General features: G+C 38.2%; 1 protein-coding gene across 1 annotated transcript in view; it reads right to left on the bottom strand.

Moving 5' to 3' along the window:
* Positions 1 to 27,631, bottom strand: part of LOC124621817 — a 524,408-nt gene that overhangs the window by 58,027 nt on the left and 438,750 nt on the right. Inside the window, exons 5-7 of the mRNA XM_047147256.1 lie at positions 12,215 to 12,418; positions 7,472 to 7,666; positions 4,656 to 4,829 (exon numbers count right to left, since the gene is read on the bottom strand). Coding sequence (XP_047003212.1) covers positions 4,656 to 4,829; positions 7,472 to 7,666; positions 12,215 to 12,418 — 573 coding nt within the window. The remainder of the gene's footprint in view (positions 1 to 4,655; positions 4,830 to 7,471; positions 7,667 to 12,214; positions 12,419 to 27,631) is intronic.

Below are 27,631 nucleotides of genomic sequence, written 5' to 3'. Positions count from 1 at the left end.
CAGTGAGTGACACTATAAAGCTCATGCAGGTACACTAGATTCACGTCTATTAGGTGTTAAAAAAAAGGGGGGGGGGGGGGGAAGAAGAAAGGTTCAGATACTTTTTTAACAGAGTGAATATGTACATCCATTTTTATAATTTGTATGGATTTAAAAACCTTAAGAAGGGTACAAGCCCAGGAGAGAATGGAATTCCTGCTGAACTTCTCAAGCCTAGAGACAAAGCCCACTGCTCCTAAATCCACAAACCAGGAAATACTGAAGGAGTGGAAGGTAACCGTGACATGCTACATCCATAAAAAGAAAGATGAATCAGTATGTGACAACTGTTGCGGTATACAGTCACATAACAGCTGCTACAAAATCTTCCCCAACTGTCTCCCAGAACGAATCAAACCACTGGAAACAGAAATTACTGGAGAGTACCAAGGAAGTTTCCAAACAGGGTAATCAACCATGACTAGATTTTTGTCTTAAAACGGATCTGGGAGAAAATGTATGAATACAACCAAGAATTACATCTTCTCTTCAATGACTTCAAAAGGACTTATAATAGATCCATAGAATGAGTTTGGTTAAAAACCATGACAAAATTTGGCCAATCAGAGAAGTTGGTGAGACTTGTAATGATAGAGGCATGAAAGCTATGATTAAGACAGGCAATAAAATGACAGAAAGTTTCCAATTGGATACAGGGTTAAGATAAGGAGATGGATTGCCATTTGCTCTTTTCAATGTGGCACTTGAAAAGGTAGTTAAAGAGTTCAACAAAGAGAACTTTTAAGGTTTTCAAATCAATAATGAGAATATAACTTGTCTATGCAGATGACACTGCCCTAATACTGTGCACGCAAGAAGAAGTGAAAAAAAAAAAAAAAAAAAAAAAAGTATTCAGACCCTGGAATCAGTGCCATCGAAATTGTGGCTGCGAATTAGTACTGAAAAGACTGAGTATATGACCATAGAAGTAAGTTTCATAATTCCAAAAGTCTAATGTACCACAAATCAACACACGAAAGAATTCAAATGTCTTGGACTGATTCTTAATGAAGAACCTCAACTGAAGCAGAGATTAAGGCAAGAATGCAGGTGGGAAACAGATGCTATTAATTGGTAAACCCAGTATTAAAATGTAGAAACAACTAAAATCAAGACTATATGAAATATTAATAATGCCTGTATGGTTCTCAGACCTGGAGCACACAAAAATAAGATCTTAACCTATTGCTTACATTTGAGAGAAAGGTCCTCAGGAAAATGTATGAATCAGTCTGGGACGAAAGTACTGGACAAGGGAGATTCACAATTCACAGAAGGTGTCACAATACAGAATTAAAGAACTATACAAGGAGCCTAACATTGACAGAGTGATGAAAAATAAAAGACTTCAGTCATGTAAAATAAAATGAAAGTAAATAAGTAATAACTTTGCATTTTAAAACATTGTAAAAACGTCTTATGCATTTCTTTAAATAGGCAATATGCATAAAGTCTCATCAGTCAGCACCTAGCACTCATCATGTAAAGTTCCTTGTTAGCCAGACCTGGTTGTGCTTTCCTGGGGTAATGTTTGTACAGACTGTCACTGCCAAGCTTCAGTCATGTAAAGTTTCATGGCAGTACTATGTACAGTCAATAGTGTATTGTCAATCGTGATGAGCTATAATAATTTACAATCACTTGTATTGAACAATTACTGAGTATAGACAATGTATTAATGTCACTTTGTAAAATGCTATTAGTCTTCTTGGGGTTTATGTAGTTTACTGATCTGTTAAGATATCAGTATGAAGCTTGCTACACAACAGCTGATTACCATCAACCAAGAATGGAGCTAATATATATGCATAAAACTGAAAACCTACTTTGGTGATATTGTGCACAGTTATTTAAAATTACTCAGAGCATTCCAGCAATCAAGTAGACTCAAGAAGAAGAAAAAATTAAAGAAGCAGAAGAAGACTTCTGAGGAATCCAGCTGACAGATCAGTAAACTTATATAAACATGAAGACAACACTATAGAAATGGGAAGAGAATGTAGGTGAAATTGAGAATACTGCAAGAAGAATCTGAGAGAACACTGAAAGAAGCAGGTCAATAATAGTCCCCTGAAATAGAAGACATTCCCTCAGAATTATTGAGATTCTTGGAACAGCCAGCCATGACAAAAGTATTTCTGTTGATATGCAAGATATATGAGACAGGTGAAGTACTCTCAGACTTCCAGAAGAATGTAATAATTCCAATTCCAAAGAAGGCAGGTGCTGACAGGTACGAATATTATAGAATGAAAAGCTTAATTAGTCATAGATGCAAAATGATAACACAAATTATTTACTGTAGAAAAGAAAAACTAATAGGAGCCAACTCCATCAAAGACCAGTTTGGGTTCCATTTATGTATAGGAACATGAGAGGCAACAATGACCTAAACAATTATTTCAGAAGATAGACTGAAAGCAAAGCATTGTAGATTTAAATACAGCATCTGACAATGCTGCCTGGAATACTCTCTTCCAGGCCGGCTGGAGTGGGCGAGCAGTTCTAGGTGCTACAGTCTGGAGCCGCGCGACTGCTATGGTCGCAGATTTGAATCCTGCCTTGTGCATGGATGTGTGTGATGTCATTAGGTTAGTTAGGCTTAAGTAGTTCTAAGTTCTAGGGGACTGATGACCACAGCAGTTAAGTCCCATAGTGCTCAGAGCCATTTGAACCATTTGAACTCTCTTCCAGAGTCTGAAGGCAGCAGGGATAAAATCCAGCAAGCAAAATATTATCTACAGCTTGCACAGAAACCATACTGCTGTTACAAAAGTCAAAGGACATGGAAAAGAAACAGCAGTTGAGAAGGGAGTGATGGGTTGTAGCCTATTCTCCATGTTATTCAACCTAGACAATGAACAAGTTGAGAAGGAAATCGAGGAGAAATTAGTAACAGGAATTAAAGTTCAGAGAGAAGAAATTTAAGTCTTGAGGTTTACTGATTGCATTGTACAAGGGGTCTTCAAAACGTTTCTGGCCCGAGATAGTTACTGTAATGTCTCACACAAACAACACCACCTCATTTTATGGTGACTTGTTGTGGGTATGCAAGTCAAATTTTGTGGCTCCAAATTCATTAGTTTGCCACTAGGATGCATTGTATACTGTAGTATAAGCAAAATAGCAAATATCAAGAGAATCAAGAGCAGCGCAGTGATTGAGTATCTTCATTTGAAGGGTATGGCATCCAAAGAAATTGCAGAGGACATCCGGAATACACTTAAGGACAGTGCTCCCTCTCATGCAACAGTGAAAAACTGGGTGTCTGACTTCAGACATGGAAGAACGAGTGTGGAAGATGCACCAAGGAATGGAAGGCCTGTCCCCATTGCCACTGATGAAACAGTGAGTGAAATTCATGATATGATTTTGCAAGATCATTGAACAATGTTGTAGCACATTGAAACCATATTTGGAATCTCCCATGGGCATGCTCATGACATTGTTATGGATATTTTGGAAATGGGGAATGCAGAAAGTTTCATCTCAGTAGGTCCCGAAAGAGTTGAAGGAGCATGTCAGTGTCATGAAGAAATCGTCTGCTACATTTGAAGCAGATGAAGACGGCTTCCTTGCAAGGCATGTGACAATGGACAAAACATGGGTTCACCACTCTGATCCTGAGACAAAACAACAGTCACAACAATGGAAACATCCTTCATTCTCTATCCCAAAAAAATTCCGTGCGCAAAAATCAGCCAGTGAGGTGATGGCATCAGTCTTCTGGGATGTAGAAGGGGTAATTATGGTGGATTACTTGCAAAAGGGCATAAATATCAATGTATCATACTGTTGCACCCTCCGGCAGCCTTTGAGAGAAGAGATAAAGATAAAAAGGCACGTGGAGTTCTTTTGCATCAGGACAATGCACCGGAGCACAAAGCCCTCACAACACTGGAAACTGCGTGACTGTACGTTCAAATTGTTATGTCATCTGCCATTGGCTCCACCATACATTTCTCTTGCCCCACACCTAAAACAAGACATCAAAGGATGATGATTTGACAATGGTGATGCAGTGATTGATGCTGTGAACTCTTAGTTGGACTCAATATCAAAGACCTTTTATTTGAATAGTTTGCAGAAATTATCTCAGCGTGTGCACAAGTGTATTAGAGTACATGGGTATTATATTGAAAAATAAATTGGTATTATGAAATTTCAGTCATTTTTTGTTTGTTAGGCTAGAAACTTTTTGACCCCTCCTCATATAATTCTATTAGAGACAGGAAAGGGCTTTCCAATCAGTGATCAAATTATTGACAGCATCAGTACAAATGGAACATTTTGAATCATGTGTGGTCATAGTTTGTTTTAATACAGTATGAGGGAGTTTTCAATGAACTGTAAGGAAGTACAGAAGAATGGTTATTTGGAACAAGCAATACTAGATCACCTAGATTTGTGGCCTGAATTACACTGTACAACTCCGTTAAAAATCATTCACAAAAGATGTTTTGTAAAATCTTTGGTAAAGTATTGGAGTACTTGCATAATATGTTTTATAAAAGCTGGAGCATGGTCTTCACCTAAAAAAAAAAATTTTTTTTTCAAATTGTTTGACAGTGTAATACATGCCTCAATTAACAAATTGATGAATCAAGAATCTGTACCTGTTGTCCATATGCCTTGTTTTGATCACTGTCTGTCTTTGACTGAACAGAATATTGGTTTAAAGGAACAGGTTCAACTGTTGTCCGATGTTGAATTGCTCCAGATCTGAGGTCTTTAAGAGCTGCCATATCCTTGTCCAAAGATGGCTTCACAGTGTTAACAGGTGGCTGTGTCTGTTACAAAAAATGTTACTCTGTGTATTACCAAGTGCATAACACACTGATATGTTAGTGAATATGGTGAAGATAACAGTAACCAAATAACATTCATCTTTACATTTAAGGAACAGCACCACTTAATTAATTTACGATGTCTCCGAAAAGTATCTCTTTCTGAAACTTCATTCCTTAATGCATTCTGATAGGGGTCTAAAAATTAATAATACCCACTATATTTCTTTTCAAAAGCTAACAGAATCCCATAAATAATTCAAGGTATATTTCTAAACTAAGATCATAAAAATATAACAGTAATATTTTACTGTGTATCTACTTCACTTTTCCACATAATCACTGTTCACATCCATACACTTTCTGTAATGCTGCACCAGCTTCCTTAGCACCTTTGCATAGAAGTCTGCCAGCTGGGAACTGGACCAGTTGGTAACATGTCTCGAGTTCATCATCATTTTGAAATCATTGTCCATCCACCCACTTTTTCAAATGCAAGAAGAGGAAACAGCTGCTTGGTGCAAAGTCCCAACAAAAATCTAGACTCTTCTTCTTGATTTCGGCAGTGCTGTGAGGTCTTGCATTGACATAAAGCAGGATTATGTAAGACAACAGTTTCCCCTGGCATCAATTTTGGATCTCAGGTCTACATCTGCTGTAATTGTTGACCTATGCTCTACAAAATCAATCAAAAAGATGCCTTTTTCATCCAAAAAATGGCAGAAGAATGGTTATTTGGAAGAAGCAATACTAGATCACCTAGAGTCAGAAAGAGAGAATGCTTAAACTTTTTTGGTTTGGGTGAACTTGAATGGTGACACTGCATTGCCTTTCTTTCAATTCTGTGTTGGTGTACGACAACTACATCTCATTGCCTGGGAAAATGTGGGAAAATATGTCATCCCCATCTTGCCTATAGCACTCTAAGAACTGTTGTGCATTACACATTCTTTGGCCTTTGAGGTGAGCATCTTGGAACCCACCTCACACACAGTTTGTGATATCCAAGTTTTTCAGTGACAATATTGTAAACTGATGTTCGATCAACATTTTGAAATTCATTACCCAGACCATCAATCACTGATAACTTTGAAGTTTTTGGTTCACTTGATCAATAATGTCATCAGCCCAAATACTAGGCCTGATGTTTGAGCAACATTTTGGAATGCATTAGCCAGACCAGTAACCATCAATCTCTGATAACTTCGAAGTTTTTGGTTCACTTGATCAACAATGTCATCAGCCCAAAAAATGGGCCTCCAACTCCACATTTCATCGCCAGCTTTTTTGTTGCCAGTTTGAAATTCTCGACGCCATTTTTGGACTTGTTTGTTACTCATTACTTCAGGTCCATACACCAGCCATGGATTTCAGCAGCTAAAGACCCTTTTGCTAGAAAAAAATTAATCACACCCTGCACTTCAAAACTGATGGGATCTATGGTTACCTCAGGTATTGTGATTTGCTCTCACCAACTGGCAAATGACTACTGAATCAAACCTACCTGTAGTAGTTTCCTAAAGAGTTGGTGGACCATGCTGCATGTGTGAAACTTCGTTCACGCCTACCATCAATTAAATATTCATCATATTCATCATTGGACCTTAGTTTTGGAATCTGCCTCATATATATGGAGGTAACGGTATTGAAATGCACACCCTCATTCTTCTCCAATGACAGTCAGCACCCAACATAATAAATAATTATTTGATGACTTGTGTAACTGTGATGGTAAAGAATTTCTGTGAAGCACTATGCATTCAAATGTCAGTTGTATGCCTTTCCAAAATACCTAAAAACTATAGGAAAGAAAGAATGCTTACGGCACAGTTAGCATAAAACTTAAGTAAAACTGAAACATTCTGACCTAAAACAGAGGAAGTATAGCTGCAGATTAATATGACAAGCAAAATGTGAAAGCAGTCAGAAGAACAACCTTGAGAGCAATACTATAAAAATTCAGTGAACATGAAAATAAATTTCACGTCTGGACATTATCTATCTAGTCACTGTTGATCACGCATGTGCTAAATGGAAACTGATAAAATAGAGGCTAACCTAGGGCATCACACACATCCGTGCCCAAGGCAGTATTCGAACCTGTGACCGTAGCGGTCGCGCGGTTCCAGACTGAAGCGCCTAGAACTGCTCGGCTACAATGGCCAGCAAAACTGTTCTCTCATTTATGGAATACTGTAAATTTATCATATGGGTTTATAAAAATTTTTTAATTGTAAAGCATATGATAAATAATCTATTGTTATGTATACTTTGTAAGCTGGTAAATCAATAAGTAGATAAATTTTATGTGCAATAACTTGCATACAGCGTAGGTACATACAAAATTTACAGGAACAAATAAATAAAACAAATCAGCCATTGGTGTAGGAACTTTACTCTGTCACCTATCAACCAATTTTCTATTTCTACTCATGCCACTTTTCAACCAATTAACACTTTAAGTGAGCAAAGAAGTTTCATCAATTTTACTGGAAACTATAGATAAACGTAACAATGGAAAGTAATTAGAAACAAAGCTGACAGAATAATGAGACAAAAAGTCCACAGAGTTGAAACTTTATGTGACCACAAAAATATATTACACAAGGATATGTGAAGTAGAACAGTTGACATTTGGTTCTCACCGAGAAGCCATCAGATTTGAGTGCATGCAGCTGCTGTTGAAGGCTGACAGCCACATCTTCATGCCTGGTTTCATTGTCGTTACTGTTGATGGCACTGAGTGGTAGTGGCTCTGGTCTCACTACATCTTCTGCATCTTGAGGAATCTGTTTTTCTTGCTGAATTGCTGAGTCTTCAAATGATGACTCCATCTCTGACTGCCCAGTGCACATACAGAAAAACAAAAATATGTTACATAAGCTAGGCGTAAAAATCTAAACTGGGTAAAGTAGAAGTGTAAGTTCAGAATCAGTTTTACAGCAGAGTCCAGAGATGGTAACCAACTTAAAGGGTGTTCACAGGAAAGCTTCCTTCTTCTGTAATGGAAGAGTAAAATGAAAAAAGAAGTATGCATATTGCCAACAAATTAACAAAGCAATGAAATTATAGAGAAAAAAATGAATATCACAGAATGCAAAAGACAGGTTTCTAAAGTCTGAAAACTTAACACATAAGCCCTACTGGTAAAAATAGTTGGTCAGCCAGTGAGAAAGGGGCCATTAATTTCAAAGAATGAAATCATTCACACACAAATAATCACATAACGTGTGGTAGGATGAACAGGAAACATAGAAATCATTTCACAAGTCCAATAGAGTAGCACTGCTATGAATACTTATGTTTTCCTTTTTTTCCATATTTTGCATTAGTCCAAATTGTACCATTGGTTAGAGTCCATGTTAAAATGTAGGACCCTTATGACTGGCTGAGTGAGTCATTACAAAGGTCAGAGGAAGGCAAGGGCATAGGACCATGTTTAGTAAGCAATGTTGTGTTCATATCAACCTTTGGGTTAACAGCAACAAAAATAATAAATTTTTGAAAATATAATGTGATTGCATAGATAAAAAAATCTACTCACCAAGTGATGGGAGGAGACTCAAACATAAAAGAAGGGGGCTTGGAGAGACTTACCAGACAGTATGACAAGTATCAACAGTATTGGATGCTCACATTCTGTGAGACACTGTGGAGAAGTTTGTGCTTTGATCCAGGATATTTGTGCAAAATAGGGTGGTTAGGAACTGTATACCACCAACTCTCCTACCCTTGTGAGCTCAATACTGGTGAGGAAAATTTCAATCTCCATCAGGATTTGAATCAACTACCTCCAAGTTGACTACCACCCACAAACATGAATTAGTGACTTTGGCTGTGGAGAAAATGAAAGGAGCATGAGAAGCAGTATGGAAGGTGTTGTGTCTTAAGTGAATTTTTCCAGTGTGAGTGACAGTGATGAAAGCAAGTACAGTTTAGTGCAATGTTTGGATTTTTGTTGATAGAGGATGAATATAGCCTTCTCCTCTCAAATAGTCCCAAAGTGGTTAGCAAGCTTAAATCCCCTTACTACAGATGCGTCACCATCAACGGTACTGCATGCTCATGTTCCTTGAGACACTGTGGATAAGTTTGTGCTTTGATCCAGGATATCTGTGCAAGATAGGGTGATAAAGAACTGTACACTGTCAACTCCCCCCCCCCCCCCCTTGCCAGCTAAATACTGGTGAGGAAAATTTCATTCTCTGTCAGGATTTGAATCAACTACCTCCAGGTCCAGTAGCATTCAGAAACATGAATTAGTGGCCTAGGCCATGGAGAAAATGAAAGCAGCTTGAGTATCAGAATGGAAGGTTTTGATTAACAAAAGAAAATGAAATCACAGAAACTTAATTTGTTTATTGTGTTAACATTAAACTATCAGTACACTGCTTAATACTGTTCATGCTTATGCCAGCTAAATTTAATCAAGCAAATTATAAAGAAAGCTGCTACTATGAAAAAAGCTGCTCCCTTATTAGTTATACAAAATGATACTATTTATGTCATTTTGGTAGCTTAACATGTACTTGACTGCAGTGGTATGGTTACTTACATCTGTAAATATAACACCCTGTTTGCTCTTTGTCATGTACCATTACAAACAAAACAGCTACTTTTCATTAACTTTTCAATTCCTGAATGGTGTAGATACTCACCTATGGTAAGTGGTAGAAAGAAAGGCTCATGAGACACATTTTAAATTTTCTTTTCATAGTCCCAGTTTCTTATTTTATGTTAGATGGGAACATCTAAAATACCTTTGCACTGGAATGCATTACAGTAACTCCATACTGAACCCAAGACAAGGAGAAAAAGTGTACATGAAAATTATTTAATTATTTGTGTCTTGTAACGTGATTCTGGAGATGTCCTTCAAAAGGAATCTGCTCTACAAGATATTCTTCCTACACAGTTCTGCTGAATGAACATTTTATTTACCATACTTTAGGTGCACTACCCCAGAGGGTAATTTCATGACAACATGGAGCAAAATGTGTAAAATAAACACAATGAGAGATGCTTCTTAAAGAAAAGTATGTTGAACTGATCTTGTAACTGTATGCTGGACTGATGAGTGAACTGATTTTAAATTTCTATTCACCTGAATCCCATGAATTTTACACATGGTATTTCATTTAGTGTATAACATTTAATGTCTGCTTTGGGCAGCAGCAGGACATTTTTGCTTGTGTGAAATCACACATTCTGGCCCGAGCTGCCAGACATGACAGTTGTGTGTGTAAGGTGTGCATGCATTGTGTGATTTATTTTATTTTTTATTTATTTGGTATGCATATTCCATGGATCCGTACATGCAAATGATTCACCTGGATGTGGAACATGTCAATACAATTGTACAAATACAATTAATGCTACAGAATAGCAATATAATACAATGATCAATAACATAATATTGTATCATCCATCTAATAACTAAGAGACTAAATACGTCTATTATTAAGGGAGTGCATTATTTCTGGAAAAGAATTCATCTAAGGAGTACAGTGGATGGTCAAGCAGGTTTTTTTTTTTAATGTACCTTTGAACAGCGTTTCATTTTCTCTTGTATATTTAATATAATTAGGCAATGAATTAAAAGTCTTTACAGCAGTATACTTTACCTCCTTCTGTATAAGTGGTAATTTTTTTAGTTCGACATGTAGATCATCTTTACCTCTAGTATTGTAGTTACGGTATGAACAATTTGTTTCATACTGAGCATAGTCTTTATTAACAACATTCATCACAGAGTATATGTACTGACATGTTGTAGTCAGTATTCCTAACTGTGTGAAAAGTTTTCTACATGAGGTTCGTGGAGGTACCCCACACATGATTCTGACTGCTCTCTTCCGAGCAGATAAGATTTTTTTGAGGCTGGTGAATTACCCCAGAAGATTATTCCATAACTCATTTATGAGTGAAAGTATCCAAAGTAAGGTGATTTTAAAATGTTGACGTCCCCAAAATGAGTAATTATTTTTAAAGCAAAAGTTGCTGATGAAAGCCTTTTTAGAGTAAGGGACACATGCTGTTCCCAGTTGAGTCTACTGTCAATTTGAACCCCTAGGATTTTAGTGGAGTGCACCTGTTCTAGTTCTTGGTTGTCATCAGCAATTACTATATTTTCTGGAGTTTTATTTTTTGTGTGGAACTGTATAAAATTAGGTGAATGTGTGTGTGTGTGTGTGTGTGTGTGTGTGTGTGTGTGTGTGTGTGTGTGTGTGTGTGTGTGTGTATGCGCTTCTCTTTCTTTTTCTGATGAAGGCTGTGGCTGAAAACTAATATGTAAGTGTCTTTTAATTGTACCTGTCTGCAATTACAGTAAGTAACAGTCTATCTTTTCCTTGCAATGTTGATATTCTAACCCACCATCAAAGACTTTGAACAGCTCACAAAATGTGTTAGCAGTTCTGATGTGACACATTAATACGTGGAAAAATAATGAATCTTTTTTTTTATGGCGCAACAATTTTTAACTTGTGAAATTCTGTATAGAAGTTATTTACCTCCTTTCCTTTACAGAAAAGTTGTGTTCCTATTTACACGGGTTTTGGGAACCCCCCGCCACCCCATCCATCCCCAATCTTGCCAAATTTTCATTATTTATTTTTTGTCTCTACAAGCTACTCTGGGAGTTACTCCTCGTGAAAAAGTACTAACCAGCATAGTTGTTTGTTTGTTTCTTTGCAAGTTGCTATAATCATGTTTAAGATATGGTTATAATTTATCATTTTAATTCTCAGTTTAAGATACCCTCTTTAGAATTAGCAAATGAAGTTCAGACTATTTGCTACTGCATATCTCAAGTGAATCATTTTCTGCATTAGGATTTTCACTGTACTTTCCATATTAATGCATTTTGCCTAGTATACGTTAATAAAATTTAAGAAACCTAAGATTCTTCAACTAGTTTGGGTTTAGCAACTATATTACTGTGTGCTGAAACAAATAAAATACTTAAACATCATACTTAATGTGACAAATAAAGAGTTGGAAATAACCTAATTTTTTATTTGCGATCTGTCATGGTAAAACAGATATTTAAACTTATTTGTTTGCTTATGTTAAACAAAGAGTGTTAATTGCAGGTAGATGGCATTCAGTCAAGTTTTAACTCTATGATGTAGTTATAAATGATAATAAAAAGAGAAAAGACTGAAGATTATAGTAAGCTATAGCTGTAGCAAATAAAATCAGAAACAATGTATATTGTTCAAACAAACATACATTTGCTCCCCTTTTATTGTGATGTTTCAGAATTTATTGTTTAAATGTAAATGTCTTGCATGATAAAATGTTCATTTCAATGAATGCCCACAAATCACTGTGTGCTGCAAATTGTTGAGTAAAGTACCAAATTAGTTATGTAAGGAGATATGTACCTGTCTGCCACCATGTGCCGTAGTGGAGTGTGACTCATCATCATCATCATCATCACCTAGTTGCACACTGTGTAGAAAAGCTGTGGCATAGCTAGATCTAGTGCCATTTACTACCAACAGATCCCTTCGTATACTGTCAGCTGGTGGGCCAGCACCTGTCTCATTATATATCACTGACACATGGTTAGTGAATTCAAATGCCACCTGTAAATGTGATACACATTAAAATCTACCATGTTCTATCATGTTGAAGTCTGCTCTCCACAGTTCACTTTTTGGTTCAATCTCTAGACTACTAGTACAACTACCTACATTTGATATTTTATCAGATACTAAATCTATTATGTTCACAAAAGAACTTCCTCTATCAGAAAAAAATATAAATTTGTATGTTGATTTATTTTATTTCATTCTGAAAGTGTAAATTTGTATGTTGAAGTTTTTACTAAATTTTGAAACTTTAAGATAAAAATCAGTGCTGAATCACCAATAAAGCTTTGCTTTTATGCAAATTGGTGATTTATTTCAAATTACTTGAACTCAGACTAAGAGCATCCCACTAGCTAAGTGTTATTGGAGTAATGATTTTGTATGTATGTGTATGGAATAGGATTTGCTGCAGTTTTAATCATTCTTAAACCACCTTTAAGTCTTGTCCCTGTATTTATTGGAACATAGTTAATGATGGTACTACACAGCAGAGAGTGCAGGAATGTACAAAGAAACAAGTGATTAGAGATTATCATATACTTTACTCCCTATATCCCAACAGGCCTTCTGTCTAATGTATACTAACAAATTTGAATCACAATGTACAAATCATGTGGGTATCCTCTACACAAATTATTACCTAACACATGCAGTTGGGATAGTCTTTTCATCATAGAAACGTCCACCTACAATAATAATTTATTTTAATTTTTAACCAGGCTGAGCATAATGATTACAGTTTCTGGTACACAGATAATAGAAAAAGTGGAAAACTCATAAAAAGGATTCAACATCATACAACTACATGCCCTACAAATGCAACTGAAAAATGAAAACATCTTGTTAACAATTTTTTATTATAATATATCTCCATGTACATGTATGCATTTCTGTAAAAACTCTAATTTAACACTGAAAATGTTTTCAAATTACTGATGCCCCTCTTAACTGTAATTTTTTTGAAAACTCAGTGTATTACATGCAGTACACCCTACCCTTGTGGTGTTGGATTTGTCTTTTTCTTAAACTTAAATGCAACAATGACAAACAAAAGTAAGCTTCATTTAATGAAATGCCCACTCACTTTACTTCTAATATCAACCACAAAGAATGTTTTGGTTAGTATAATTTGACAAGCAAAAGGAGAAGGTCTAGTTACACATAGTTTCTGATCAGCTTAATGTTTGTCAATTTGCTGATTTAAAATCTAGACTTCCACCATTAATACTGTTCTGTCCACAGCATGAGAACATTAGGCTCAATGTTCTCATTTATGTTTTCACAGAGGAATACACTAAGTGTCATACATTAAGTTATACTCTCTGATTTCTTTCTTTTCCATGATCAGTACAGCAAACACATTATGATGTAGAGTAAACATTTTCAGTTGTAAATTGAAAATTTGCACCTGGATGAGCACATGAATCTGCATTTAAAAGTAAGCCCAGTCTCCTTACCATTACCCTACCCATCGCGCAAGCTGGCATCACCAAAATTCTCAGTTTTACTGGAATGCTGAACAGTGGTCCACAGTCCTCCTCAGCATGAGAAAAGATAACTGCAAGGGACTGGAGGTGGAGAGCATGATTTTATGGTAGAATATTTAGCAGATATTCATTAGATCATCTACTATGAACACTTACACTGGAAGACTTGATAATGATGAGTCAGATCTTTAACACATTGCAGCCACCATAGCACACAAGATGCTTCATCTACATTAGAAGCCTTGAAAATATAAGTTATACCATTCTCTGCATGAGTGTTTACTCCAACTGAATATATAGAAATTCATGAAATTCTTGCAGTTTACTGATATCCTACCTTCCTCTATAGGCTGCCTTTCTGAGGAAAGAAATAATTAAGAGCCAAGCAGTACCTATAAACACTTTTAGAATGAATTAACAAAGTTTCAGAATTATGGGAAGTAAATAAAATAAAAAATATTGATTGACCTATGCCTGCCATGAGTAAGTACATTGATCTCATTATCTTCAATTTTATTTTCGCATTGGACGGGGAATTTGAATATTAAATTCCAGTGGAAGCGCAGTACACCAAAGGTATTTCAAGCTTGTTTTAGAGTCTCTATCCTCATCTGGAAGCTGTACTCTTTTCTATTTTGCTCTTCAGTTGAGGCTTGCTCTTTCAAAAGTGAAAAAGCCACAGTTGATTCTGTTGTGAAAATCTGCTTGTGATCTTCTCATTGTTCTTGTTTTATACATAAAGTCACATGTGGCTGCATTGAAAGATCTAAATGCCCAGCTGATAAAACTTAGTTAAAGAAGTACCCTACATCATTTATTGCATAGGAATATCAACAAATGATTCTTAAGCAAGCTTTGTTAACAATGTAATCTCTGTCATCAACATTGTGTTGCAAGTTCATAATAATGCTCAGGAGACCACTGTGGAACAGAAAATGAAAATAAAACTCTTGAGACAGTTTTTAACATATAAAATGTGGGATAGTAAATGTACATCAAATGTACTCTTAAAATGTTAAAAAATGTGAACTGTATAGTTTTATGTCAGTGCTTTATTATTTTCAGTTCTTTAAGATACTGCACAATCATGCACATGTAATACTACTAGTAAATAGTTGCTACGATTATTAGGGGCTTCCTAAACCAGTGTTCATTATCTAATTACCCAATATCACTTCTGATTGATGATGTAAACACCCCAAAATTGATTTTGAAAATGTATATATGCCAGATTTTAACTTCAGTGAAACATCCAACCATTTTTGAGATATGTTTGGGTTGTTAGGTTCATATTTGCCTTTAAAATTTTCAGCTAAGCAGAAACAAACCTTGGATTGAACAAGAATTTAATCACCTACATTTAATTGATGAAAAATGACCACCGTGCTGACAAAACTGGAAAATGAAATACTATACCTGGTTTCCAGATGCTATTTATGGATAACAGTTAACAAATGGAAAAATATATTTCACTGGGCTATCAAAACAGAAGTAGCAGGATTGATAAAGGAGAAAGACTAGTTGAATCCCACAATAAAATTCAGATAGTAACAGTGAATAGACTGTTCAAAAATCACAAGAGGAGAAGGAATACTTGAAATAGGCCTGGAGTGATGGATGGATTCTAACTGCTTTACAGAGATTCTGAAATCTGATACTGAATTGTAAGGCATATCCAGGGGCAGACATAGACAAGGATTAATTACCAAAGTACTGAGGAAAGATATGACATCCAGGTGCAGATATAGACATGGATCAATTACTGAAGTACTGAGGAAAGATGAGATGTATTCGAAGTTCTCCGAGGTTATAGATATACTGCAGCAATGAACACCCCAGTATGCAGTTCGGTCAGAGGAATGGGCATCTCTAAAAACGGTAATGTTAGAAGTTAGACAGACACACACAGATACTAGGAAAATCACTGCAAAGAAATGTGGAGCAAAAGAAGAAATACTTCAATTGATCAGCAAAAGAATGAAACATAAAGTTTTACTTAGGAATGAAATAAATAGAAAGTGCAGGGAAGCCAAGATTAACTGCCTACAAGGAAAATGCGAATAAATTGAAACAGAAAGTGTCACTGAAGGGACTAATTCAGATATATGAAAATCAAAAGAACCTTTGGTGAAATCAGAAGCAGTGCATGAACATTAAGAGTGCAGTGGGAATTCCATTGCTAAACACAGAGTAGTAAGATGTCTCATTATGTGACAAAAGAAGAAATGGGAATCAATAAGGAAGACGTAGGGGATCCAGTATTAGAGTCAGACATCAACAGTGGTCAGAAGACTTGCAATCAATTAACAAAAAAGGGATACATAATATACCTTTGGAATTTCTGAAAGCGTTTGGGGAAGTGGCATCCAAACAACAATTCAAATTAATGTGCAAAATCTATGAGACTTGAAACATACCATCAGTCTTTTCGAAAAATATCATCCATACAATCCTGAAGACAGCAACGGCACATAGGTGGGAGAACTAACGCACAATCAGACTAATAGCCTATGGATCCAAGACACTAGCAAGAATAATATCTGGAAGAGTGGCAATGATAAGCAAGCATCTGTTAAATGACGGTAAGTTTGGGTTTAGGAAAGGTAAAGGCACTAGACTGGCAATTATGATGCTGTGCTTGATAATGGAAGCAAGACTTTGGAAAAATAAAGACACTTTCATAGGACTTGTCGATCTAGAGAAAGCATTTGACAAGGTAAAATAATGCAAGATATTCAAAATTCTGAGAAAGATAAGAGTAAGATCAAGGGAAATAAGGGTAAAATACAACATGTACAAGAACCAAGAGGAAGCAATAAGAATGGAGTACTAAGAATGAAGTTCTTGGATTAAAAATCATCTAAGACAGAGACAGAATGTTTTGCCTGCCAGCACTTTTAAATCTATACATCGGTGAAACGATGATGGGAATGAAACAAAATTTCAGGAGCTGGATTAAAATACAGGGTGGAAGAACATCAATGATAAGACTCACTGAAAACATCGCTATCTTCTGTAAAACTTAAGAAGAATTACAGGGCCTGTTGAGTAGAATGAACAGTGTAATGATCACATAATATGGATTGAGAATAAACTGAAGAAAGACAAAAGTAATGAGGAGTAGCAGAAATAAGATTGGTGACAAACTTAACAACAAAATTTGTGACCAAGAATGAGACAAAGTAAAGGGATTCTTCTACCTTGGAAGCAAAATCACAGATGACAGACAAAGCAAGGAGAACAGAAAAAGTAAACTATCACAGATACAGTGTGCACTCTGGCCAAAAGTAATCTACTAGTATCAAACATGGGCTTTCATTTGAAGAAAAAGTGTCTGAGAATGTTCATTTGGAGCACACCACTGTATGGAGTGAATCATGGTGTAAAAACTGAGAAAGAAGAGAACTGAAGTGTTTCAGATGTGGTGCTACAGAAGAATGTTGAAAATTAGGTGGGCTCATCATCATTTGGTTATGTGACTTGTGGCAGGTTTAGATCCATGCTTCTCTGTCCTCTACATTCTCTGATACCCTCCTTGCAGTCTGCAAATGTTATTCAGCATCTGATACCTTCTTCTGATCTTCCATCTCTTCCCTGGAATAAAACCTCCAGTTGCTTTGACTAGAAGGCAATCTTGTCTCATATTACATCCTAGCCAATTTCCTATTCTTCATTATCAGCAGCATCCTCCAATCTTATCCCACTCTTCTCAATACCTCCTTATTCCCAACTTCATCAGTCCAGCTGATCTTCTCCATTCTGCACCATATCCATGTTTCATAAGCTTCAGTTTTCCTCTCATCCTGCTTTCTTGATGTCCATGTTTCTGCTCCATACAAGGCCATGATGTATATCAGGCATTTTACTACTCACTTTCTTAACTTTTTATACAAATGACTAGCTAAGAGTCTTTTCTGCCTTTGGAATGCCTCCTTCACCAGTGTCAACCTGAATTTTATGTACTGTTCACAATGTGTATCTTCCATAACCCAACTCCCCAAATACTTGAATGCTCTCACCTCTTTTGTGTTTTGCTCTCACCTGTTGTGTGGTTTCAGGACCTAACTATACTTCACTCTTCTCTTAAGTCTATAGCCAAGACATTTGCCCCTTTTTTTTAAATTTTCATACCATATGCTACACAGACTTAATTTAGGTCATTTAGCATCTGAATCACCGTCTCTTCATTTTCTGCAAGAATCAGCATGTATCTATGAATATTGTTCTGTTTCCTGTCCGCTTACCTTGATGCCTCTTTTCCCATTGAAACAACTGATTCCTCCAAATAATTGTTAAATAGGATCAGCAAGAGAAAATAATAACGAAAATACAGTGGTATAATACAATACTAGCAATGATGGCTGTATTAACATACTTGTTTAGCTTATGTCATTATTATCAGTACTAAATGAAGTATGAAATGAATAATGCAAAAATTACTGCATGTGACAATCACATTGTTATTGTCAAGCTTTACCTCTTGCATCTATACATTATTCATCTAGGACATTTTTGTAAAACTCCTTTGCATCAGCTGGAATTTCAAAATACTGTAGCAAGGCAGACTCATCTTTCTTCTCTTCTTTGCTTACCATGTTTTGTTTTGGTAGAAGGGTGCATATTATCATTGTTGGACAGCACAATTTCTTTTGACTCCAGATGTCAACTTATACTGGATCTCCCAAGTATGTATCACTTACTGACATATTAACAATTTTCTTTGCTTTTTTGCATGAAGTGACATACTGGCTGTTTATTTAGAATGGTAGCTTGGATTTTAGTACTTTTTGTGCCCTCTTTTAGATTTTTAACAGTCCAGTCTGTGTTTAAAACTTTGCAAGTACCATCCTCTTCTGAAATATCATAATTTTGTTTAGGAAATAAGATTCTTTCTTTTTCCTGTAAGATTTCTCAGTTCTACACTCCTGGAAATGGAAAAAAGAACACATTGACACCGGTGTGTCAGACCCACCATACTTGCTCCGGACACTGCGAGAGGGCTGTACAAGCAATGATCACACGCACGCCACAGCGGACACACCAGGAACCGCGGTGTTGGCCGTCGAATGGCGCTAGCTGCGCAGCATTTGTGCACCGCCGCCGTCAGTGTCAGCCAGTTTGCCGTGGCATACGGCGCTCCATCGCAGTCTTTAACACTGGTAGCATGCCGCGACAGCGTGGACGTGAACCGTATGTGCAGTTGACGGACTTTGAGCGAGGGCGTATAGTGGGCATGCGGGAGGCCGGGTGGACGTACCGCCGAATTGCTCAACACGTGGGGCGTGAGGTCTCCACAGTACATCGATGTTGTCGCCAATGATCGGCGGAAGGTGCACGTGCCCGTCGACCTGGGACCGGACCGCAGCGACGCACGGATGCACGCCAAGACCGTAGGATCCTACGCAGTGCCGTAGGGGACCGCACCGCCACTTCCCAGCAAATTAGGGACACTGTTGCTCCTGGGGTATCGGCGAGGACCATTCACAACCGTCTCCATGAAGCTGGGCTACGGTCCCGCACACCGTTAGGCCGTCTTCCGCTCACGCCCCAACATCGTGCAGCCCGCCTCCAGTGGTGTCGCGACAGGCGTGAATGGAGGGACGAATGGAGACGTGTCGTCTTCAGCGATGAGAGTCGCTTCTGCCTTGGTGCCAATGATGGTCGTATGCGTGTTTGGCGCCGTGCAGGTGAGCGCCACAATCAGGACTGCATACGACCGAGGCACACAGGGCCAACACCCGGCATCATGGTGTGGGGAGCGATCTCATACACTGGCTGTACACCACTGGTGATCATCAAGGGGACACTGAATAGTGCACGGTACATCCAAACCGTCATCGAACCCATCGTTCTACCATTCCTAGACCGGCAAGGGAACTTGCTGTTCCAACAGGACAATGCACGTCCGCATGTATCCCGTGCCACCCAACGTGCTCTAGAAGGTGTAAGTCAACTACCCTGGCCACCAAGATCTCCGGATCTGTCCCCCATTGAGCATGTTTGGGACTGGATGAAGCGTCGTCTCACGCGGTCTGCACGTCCAGCACGAACGCTGGTCCAACTGAGGCGCCAGGTGGAAATGGCATGGCAAGCCGTTCCACAGGACTACATCCAGCATCTCTACGATCGTCTCCTTGGAAGAATAGCAGCCTGCATTGCTGCGAAAGGTCGATATACACTGTACTAGTGCCGACATTGTGCATGCTCTGTTGCCTGTGTCTATGTGCCTGTGGTTCTGTCAGTGTGATCATGTGATGTATCTGACCCCAGGAATGTGTCAATGAAGTTTCCCCTTCCTGGGACAATGAATTCACGGTGTTCTTATTTCAATTTCCAGGAGTGTACAAAACACTCGGTTGGAGGCATGTAGGTATGGCCCTGAACAGAGAAGAAGTTATGCATAGTATTGAATTTTGTGCTCTTTTTCAATAAGGCTATAAGCATTGCCATTGTACGGTGCTTTTTATTTTAGCTGTTGCAAGAATCTGAGAAGAGATGTGTGGTGTCTTTGATGTGAATCCACAGTTTTTTGACTATGCTCTTTGGTTTTGTCTTCTTGTCTTTGTGTTCTAGTACTATGTTCGGCAGCCATCTTTCTGTATTCGCTCTATAAAGTGATGAAACAAATGTTGTTTTGATCCTAAAAGGGTGTTGTTATGGTTCAACACCACATAAAACCCACAGATGCATTGTGTTGGCGCCATCACTTAATTGTTTTTTTACCTAAGTCGGAAAGGAAGTACAGCAAAGATGAAGCAATTTGATTGTGTCCTCTTGAAGATTCTGTCTCCAACCAGTTGTAGGAAATGATGTCTTTTTGCTCCTTAGTGTGCACAGATTGCATAATTGTCTAGATCAGAAACCGTCACTGACTGGAATAGGCTGGTTTTGCTACACGTCAATGCAAATCTCAATGACAGTTGGAGTACATTCCTTCATTATATCGTAAAACTGCTTTGCATGAATTTTATGTAATATGTGTCTAGTTTGCAGTGCATTCTTATTTTGAAGACATATTTCTGTTAGACCAACCTTAAACGTGGAGCAGGTATCATCATGAGGTATCCTGAATGACAGATTGAAATTTTTGTATAAGATATGCTTGTATTTTGATAAAGAACACTGTTTCAGTTCCAATTTTTTTTTCTTGACAGGATCTCTTGAACATTTTCTTGGCTGTGAGATCCGAAGGGAAATAACCTCTCGTAGTATTCCCCTGACCATGATGGCTCTCTCTGCATTTATATTTATTTTATATCATTCTTAATAGCAATAGTTACCTCCTTATGATCCTTTCCTCTTTCATTGCCTCCTCTACTTTCCTTTAGCAACCTTCCTCCTTCATGGAACCTGCTTGCTAGATAGGACAACGTATTCTTTGACATGCTAGATACTTCTTGGAAAGTGGCAGCACAAACAGGCACTATTTCATCATCCCTTCTTCTAATAGTATGTTCCACTGTCACTATTTTCTTCCTTTTTGCGTTCTGGGTGACCACTACTCTGCACTGAGGTGAGGAAATATCAAGAAATTTTAACCAAAACTCATCTTGATTCACTTTATTTAATGATGTCACGTGATGATTTAATTGGGGAATATTTTCAGAGGAGAGTCCAGCAGCTTTGCACTCTTTCATTCCTTTAGCTTTTGGAGGTGAAACCTCAAGTCCATGATTGCACATAATGGTAAGTTCCTTTTTACACTTTTTTGCTTTGTGTTTCAGGTCTATGTAAGCTATTCTTGAATCGGGATTTCCTCCTATTGAAACACTCTTTAACCTGCATGCCGTTTTCAGAATCATAAGAATCATCATCAGTTCTGCTTCTGCTTGCAATGCTTCTTTGAAGACTTATAGGTGTGCGCCATTTGAATACTAATGGAAAAGTGAGCTGCAGGTGTTCTGATGACAATGACGTCTTGTTGAAACACTATTCCACCAGTAAATATCGCTACAACAATGAGTAAAATCATTTAAGGCATCCAGTATACTCCATTATTGTTAATTGCTTGCTGCTGAAAGAGAGCTGAGAGATTAGAGTGTAATTATATTGCATTTGTTGGCTTCTGCTGTAACTGTAAGAATGCATATATGATGTTTTGCTAAAACCATGTGATTTGGAGTGGTCATACGTACAGCAGTAGTCAACATTTACTAAAACTTGGTTCAGGTGTTGATGTAAAAGGTCAATATTATGCCATTACCATGCCTAACTCAGTTTTGAAATTTTTTTGCATATATCTAGTTTTCAAAAATTGCTCTACTTCATCCTCGAAACGAAGGAACAGTGGTGCAAGAACCCAAAGAATATGGGCCCATTGAAGAAGCTTGCACAGGATAGAGCAGTATGGAGAGCTGCATCAAACAAGTCTCAGGACTGAAGACCACAACAACAACAGCATGTGCTATCAACTACATGGGTAGTTTTCGCTATTAACTTACATACTGATTTAGTTTAGATTTGTTCATAAAATCTCTGCACAATGCCATACTTTTTGTCTGTAGAAGCTTGCTTTTCATGTGCTGTGCAAAATAAGATTTCTGTCAGTCAAATTTTACCTTCATTTTTCGCTGCCTTTGTGTAACAACTTCTATGCATGGCATACCTTAACAGCAGCGCCGAGGACATGCATTACCCAACCGAACTGCTAAATCACTGAAGTTTATCAAAAAATCACAAGCTTCTCTGTAATAATTTCATGACATCCTTAGGTTTCTGTCTCTTATCCTCAGCATTTTTCACCTTGATCGGATAAAGTTGCTTATCAGCTACAAAAAAGGTTATGAACCAAGGACTATGAGGTGGTGGGGTGGCTTGCGTGCCTCAGCAATAGAGATAGCCATACCGTGGGTGCAATCACAATGGAGGGGCTGTTGAGAGGCCATACAAAGGTGTGGTTCCTGAAGAGGGGCATCAGACTTTTCAGTATAATCAGGGACGACGGTATGGACGGTTGACTGATCTGGCCTTGTAACATCAACCAAAACAGCCTTGCTGTGCTGGTATTGCGAACAGCTGAAAGCAAGGGAAAACTACAGCCGTATTTTTTTCCTGAGGGCATGCAGATCTACTGTATGGTTAAATAATGATGACGTCCTCTTGGGTAAAATTACCGGAGGTAAAACAGCCCCCATTAGGATCTTTGGGCGGGAACTACTCAGGAGGATGGCGTCATCAGGAAAAAGGTATTTTACGGATCAGAGTGTGGAATGTTAGATCCCTTAATTGGATGGGTGTGTTAGAAAATTTAAAAAGGGAAAAGGATACTCTCAAGTTATACATAGTTGGAGTTAGTGAAGTTCGGTGGCAGGTGGCTCAAAGGGCTCTGAGCACTATGGGACTTAACACTGTGGTCATCAGTCCCCTAGAACTTAGAACTACTTAAACCCAACTAACCTAAGGACATCACACACATCCATGCCTGAGGCAGGATTCGAACCTGCGACCGTAGCAGTCGCGTGGTTCCGGACTGAGCGCCTAGAACCGCATGACCATTGCGGCCGGCAGTGGCAGGTGGAACAGGACTTCTGATGAGGCGAATACACGATTGTAAATACAAAGTCAAATAGGAGTAATGCAAGAGTGGGTTTAATAATGAATAATAAAGTAGGAACGTGGATAAGCTACAATGAACAGCATAGTGAGCGCATTATTGTAAACAAGACAGACATGAAGCCAATGCTTACCACAGCAGTACATGTTTTCATGCCAACAAACTCTGCAGATGATGAAGAGATTGAAGAAATGTATGATGAGATAAGGGAAATTATTCAGATACCTAAGGGAGATGAAAATTTAATTGTGATGAGGGACTGAAATTCAATAGCAGGAAAACGGAGAGACGGAAAAATAGTAGACGAATATGGAATGGGGGAAATGAATAAAAGTGGAAGCAATCTGGTAGAATTTTGTACAGAGCATAAGTTAATCATTGCTAACATTTGGTTTAAGAATCATTAAAGAAGGGTGTAAACATGAAAGAGACCTGGAGGCACCAGAATGTTTCAGACTGGTTGTGTAATGGTTAGACAGAGATTTAGGAACCAAACATTTCCAGTGGGAGGTGTAGACTCAGTGCACAATTTATTGGTTATGAACTGTAGATTAAAACTGAAGAAATTGGAAGAAGGTAGGAAATGAAGGAGATGGGACCTGGATAACTTGGAAGAACCACAGGTTGTTGAGAGTTTCAGAGGAAGCATTAAGCAACGGTTGACAAGAACAGAGAAAAGGAATACGGTAGAAGATGACAGAAGAGGATCAAATGGGTAAAAAGACAAGGCCTAGTAAAAAACCTTGGATAACACAAGAGAAATTGAATTTAATTGAAGAATCAAGCGGGTGAAAGGGAATACAAACGTTTAAAAAAATGAGATTGATGGGAAGTGCAAAATGGCTAAAAAGAAATGTAAAGATTTAGAAGCATATTTCAGTATGGAAAAGGCAGATACTGCCTACAGGAATATTATAGACGTCTTCGGAGAAAAGACAAGCAGATGTATAAATATCAAGAATTCAGATGGAAAACCAATCCTAAGCAAAGAAGTGAAAGCTGAAAGGTGGAAGAAGTATATGGAGGGTCTATATAAGGGAAATGAACGTGAAAGGAATATTATAGAAAGGGAAGAGGACGTATATGAAGAGGAGATGAGAGATGTGATACTGCAAGAACAGTTTGACAGAGCTCTGAAAGATTTAAGTCGAAACAAGGCGCCTGGAGTAGGCGATATTCCGTCAGAGCTACTGATAGCCTGGGAGAACCAGCCATGACAAAACTCTTCCACCTGGTGTGCAATGCATATGAGGCAGGCGACATACCCTCAGACTTCAAGAAAAGTGTAATAATTTCAGTTACAAACAAAGCAGTTGCTGACAGGTGTGAAAATTACAGAACTATCAATTTAATAAGTCATGGTGACAAATGCTATCATGGATTCTTTAATGATGAATGGAAAAATTGATGGAGGCCAACCTCGGAGAAGATCAGTTTGGATTCCGGAGAAAAATAGGAACTCGCGAGGCAATACTGACCCTACGACATATCTTAGAAGATATGTTGAGGGAAGACAACTCTACATTTATAGCATTTGTAGACTTACAGAAAGCTTTTGACAATGTTGACTGGATTACTCTCTTTGAAATTATGAAGGTAGCAGGGGTAAAATACCGACAGCTACAGGCTGTTCACAACCTTTAATGAAACCAGAAGGCAGTTATAAGAGTCGAGGGACATGGGAGGGAAGCAGTGGTGGAGAAGGGAGAGAGACATGATTGTAGCCTATCCCCTATGATATTCAATATGTACAGTCGTGGACAAAAAGAGCGAGACCCTCGCCTTTTGGTTATGCTGATCCGCACAGCTTTGAAGTCTGCTACACAGCATAACAGGCAAGGCGACGAAGTGCTACCAACATATTATGCACAGGCGTGAAATTGAAAAACTATCCGAAATTTGTCAGACTGTTTTCAATCATGTGTAAGACTGTATTAATGCTGATTAGTGTGTTAAACACAACATCTAAATATAAGATATCAATGAAAGAAGAAACGCTAATTAGTATGAACTGTACTAATAAAAATGAATTTCAGCTTATCGAGATAACATAACTGTTTTAGTAAGACAAAGTACCCCAGATCGTTACGAATTAGCAAAATATTATGCGCATTCGGCCGCGAAATGATCTGTGTCAACGTTTAGACCAGTCATACCGGATTACCGTTGCTGACCTACCACGAAAGTGTGCAAATTTAGCGATGCGTGAAGATTCATAACGAAATTCAGTTAAAAATCATTCAGTGCCATACTTAAGTCAATTCAATTACTGACAGATGCGGAAAAAGTAGGCAGCAACAAGTATCGACATTCACAGGGCGCCGGTACAGAATAAAGGCAGCAATAAAACGTATTGGGGGCGCGAGAATTTCTTAAAATTCCCTTACTGATAGTCTATCTGCCTCCATCGAGATTAGAACCGAAAACAAACCAGACCTCCCTTGCAGTAGCAAACACCTTTCACTAGGCTAGCAGACAACCCAGGCAAACAGCCCTCTATTATTACCCCAGACATGAATAAGCCGGCAATTTCGGAACGAAAATGGGAAAATGATCTGCAATTTCTGTTGCACAGAGTTTTCTGGATTTAAAAACATGAATTGTCTACGTTTATGTCACCGCTATGTGACAGTCATTAGGGACGTTTATCGAAATAACAAAAACTGTTATTAGCGAGTAAATTTAGTGGAATAATTCTGCACGACCCCAGGAAATAAACGGCGACTTAGGTGCCAAACGTATTCTACAATGTTTCGAATTCTCCATTAGACGTCCCACAGCCAGAAAACATTCATTAGCCGAAGCGTTCCTTAAGGTAGCTAGCAATGGGAACGCTCGCACATCTAAAACGCGGTGGCGTTAATAGTGGGATCTGAAGTGCCACGTGTATAGGCAAATGGATTTTATTTGCATTCCTGTAAACATGATTTGGATCGAAAGCGTAGCTACGATTAATATGCTGATGTATCGACTGAAACTGGAACATTTCGAATAAAGAGTAGGGGAAATTATTATGCGGTCCTCATCCTCAGTAACTGTGGTAGCTATTTTCGTTGTTAGGATTTCGTCACGTAAATCGGTAAAAATGGAACCCTTACTAGTCTGACGTTCTTGAACGTCTATCTGTCTACCCAACCTTTAAAACCCGTTTACCTCGAGTACAGGTAGACATAATAAGCGGAAATGTATCGCATTTCCTGCGGTATACGGTCCCTTGGTGGTGTAAAAAAGTGAGCTATGTCAATGCAATCTAAAGATACGGCAGTTTATGTAAAGAAAATTTACGCGAAAGGTCAAAAAATGGCTCTAAGAACTATGCCACCAAACTGCTTAGGTCATCAGTCCCCTAGATCTAGAACTACTTCAACCTACCGAACCTAACACACATCCATACCCGGGGTAGGATTCGAACTGACGGCGCAAGGAGCCGCGCGGTTTGCGATATGACGCCGTTGAGCGCACGGCTGACCCGCGCCGGCAAGCTGTTAATATCATCTGGGGTTACTAAAAAGTTATTCACTTCTGGCGAATGATTTTCTGCGCAGTCCATTTAAGAAAGAATAACTAAAATATATTTGATGTTACGGAAGAGGAAGAACGCCTAATTCATTTCCCCTTGTCTTTATTCATGATGTTAGATTCGCAATCTGAGCATACGTACTATCCATAACTACACTTTATATCCAAGTCATAGTCACAGATGTGCGAATACAACACATTGGCTTATACTTGAGGTATTTCGTTTCCCATGAAGTGGTGGCAGACGATGCTGTGGCGTCTTCGAAGTTCGAGTTTCTCCAGTGCTAGCTATCTCAGCACATCAGCCGAGCGAACTTGCATAGTATGCTGGTAGCACTTCGTGGCTTTGCCTGTTATGCTGTGTAGCAGACTTTAAAGCAGTGCGGATCAGCATAACGAAAAGGCGAGGGGTCTCTCTCGTTTTGTCCACGACTGTACATAGTACAAGCAGTAAAGGAAACAAAAGAAAGATTTGGTGTAGGTATTAAACTTCAGGGAGAAGAAACTAAAACTTTGAGGTTCGCCGATGACTTTGTAGTTCTGTCAAAGACAGCAAAGGATTTGGAAGAGCATTTGAACAGAATGGACAATGTCTTGAAAGGAGGATATAAGATAAGCATCAACAAAAGCAAAACAAGGATAATGGAA

The sequence above is a fragment of the Schistocerca americana genome, chromosome 7, assembly GCF_021461395.2.
Source record: "Schistocerca americana isolate TAMUIC-IGC-003095 chromosome 7, iqSchAmer2.1, whole genome shotgun sequence".
NCBI classification, from domain to species: domain Eukaryota; kingdom Metazoa; phylum Arthropoda; class Insecta; order Orthoptera; family Acrididae; genus Schistocerca; species Schistocerca americana.
This window is presented reverse-complemented; position numbering and strand designations above follow the sequence as displayed.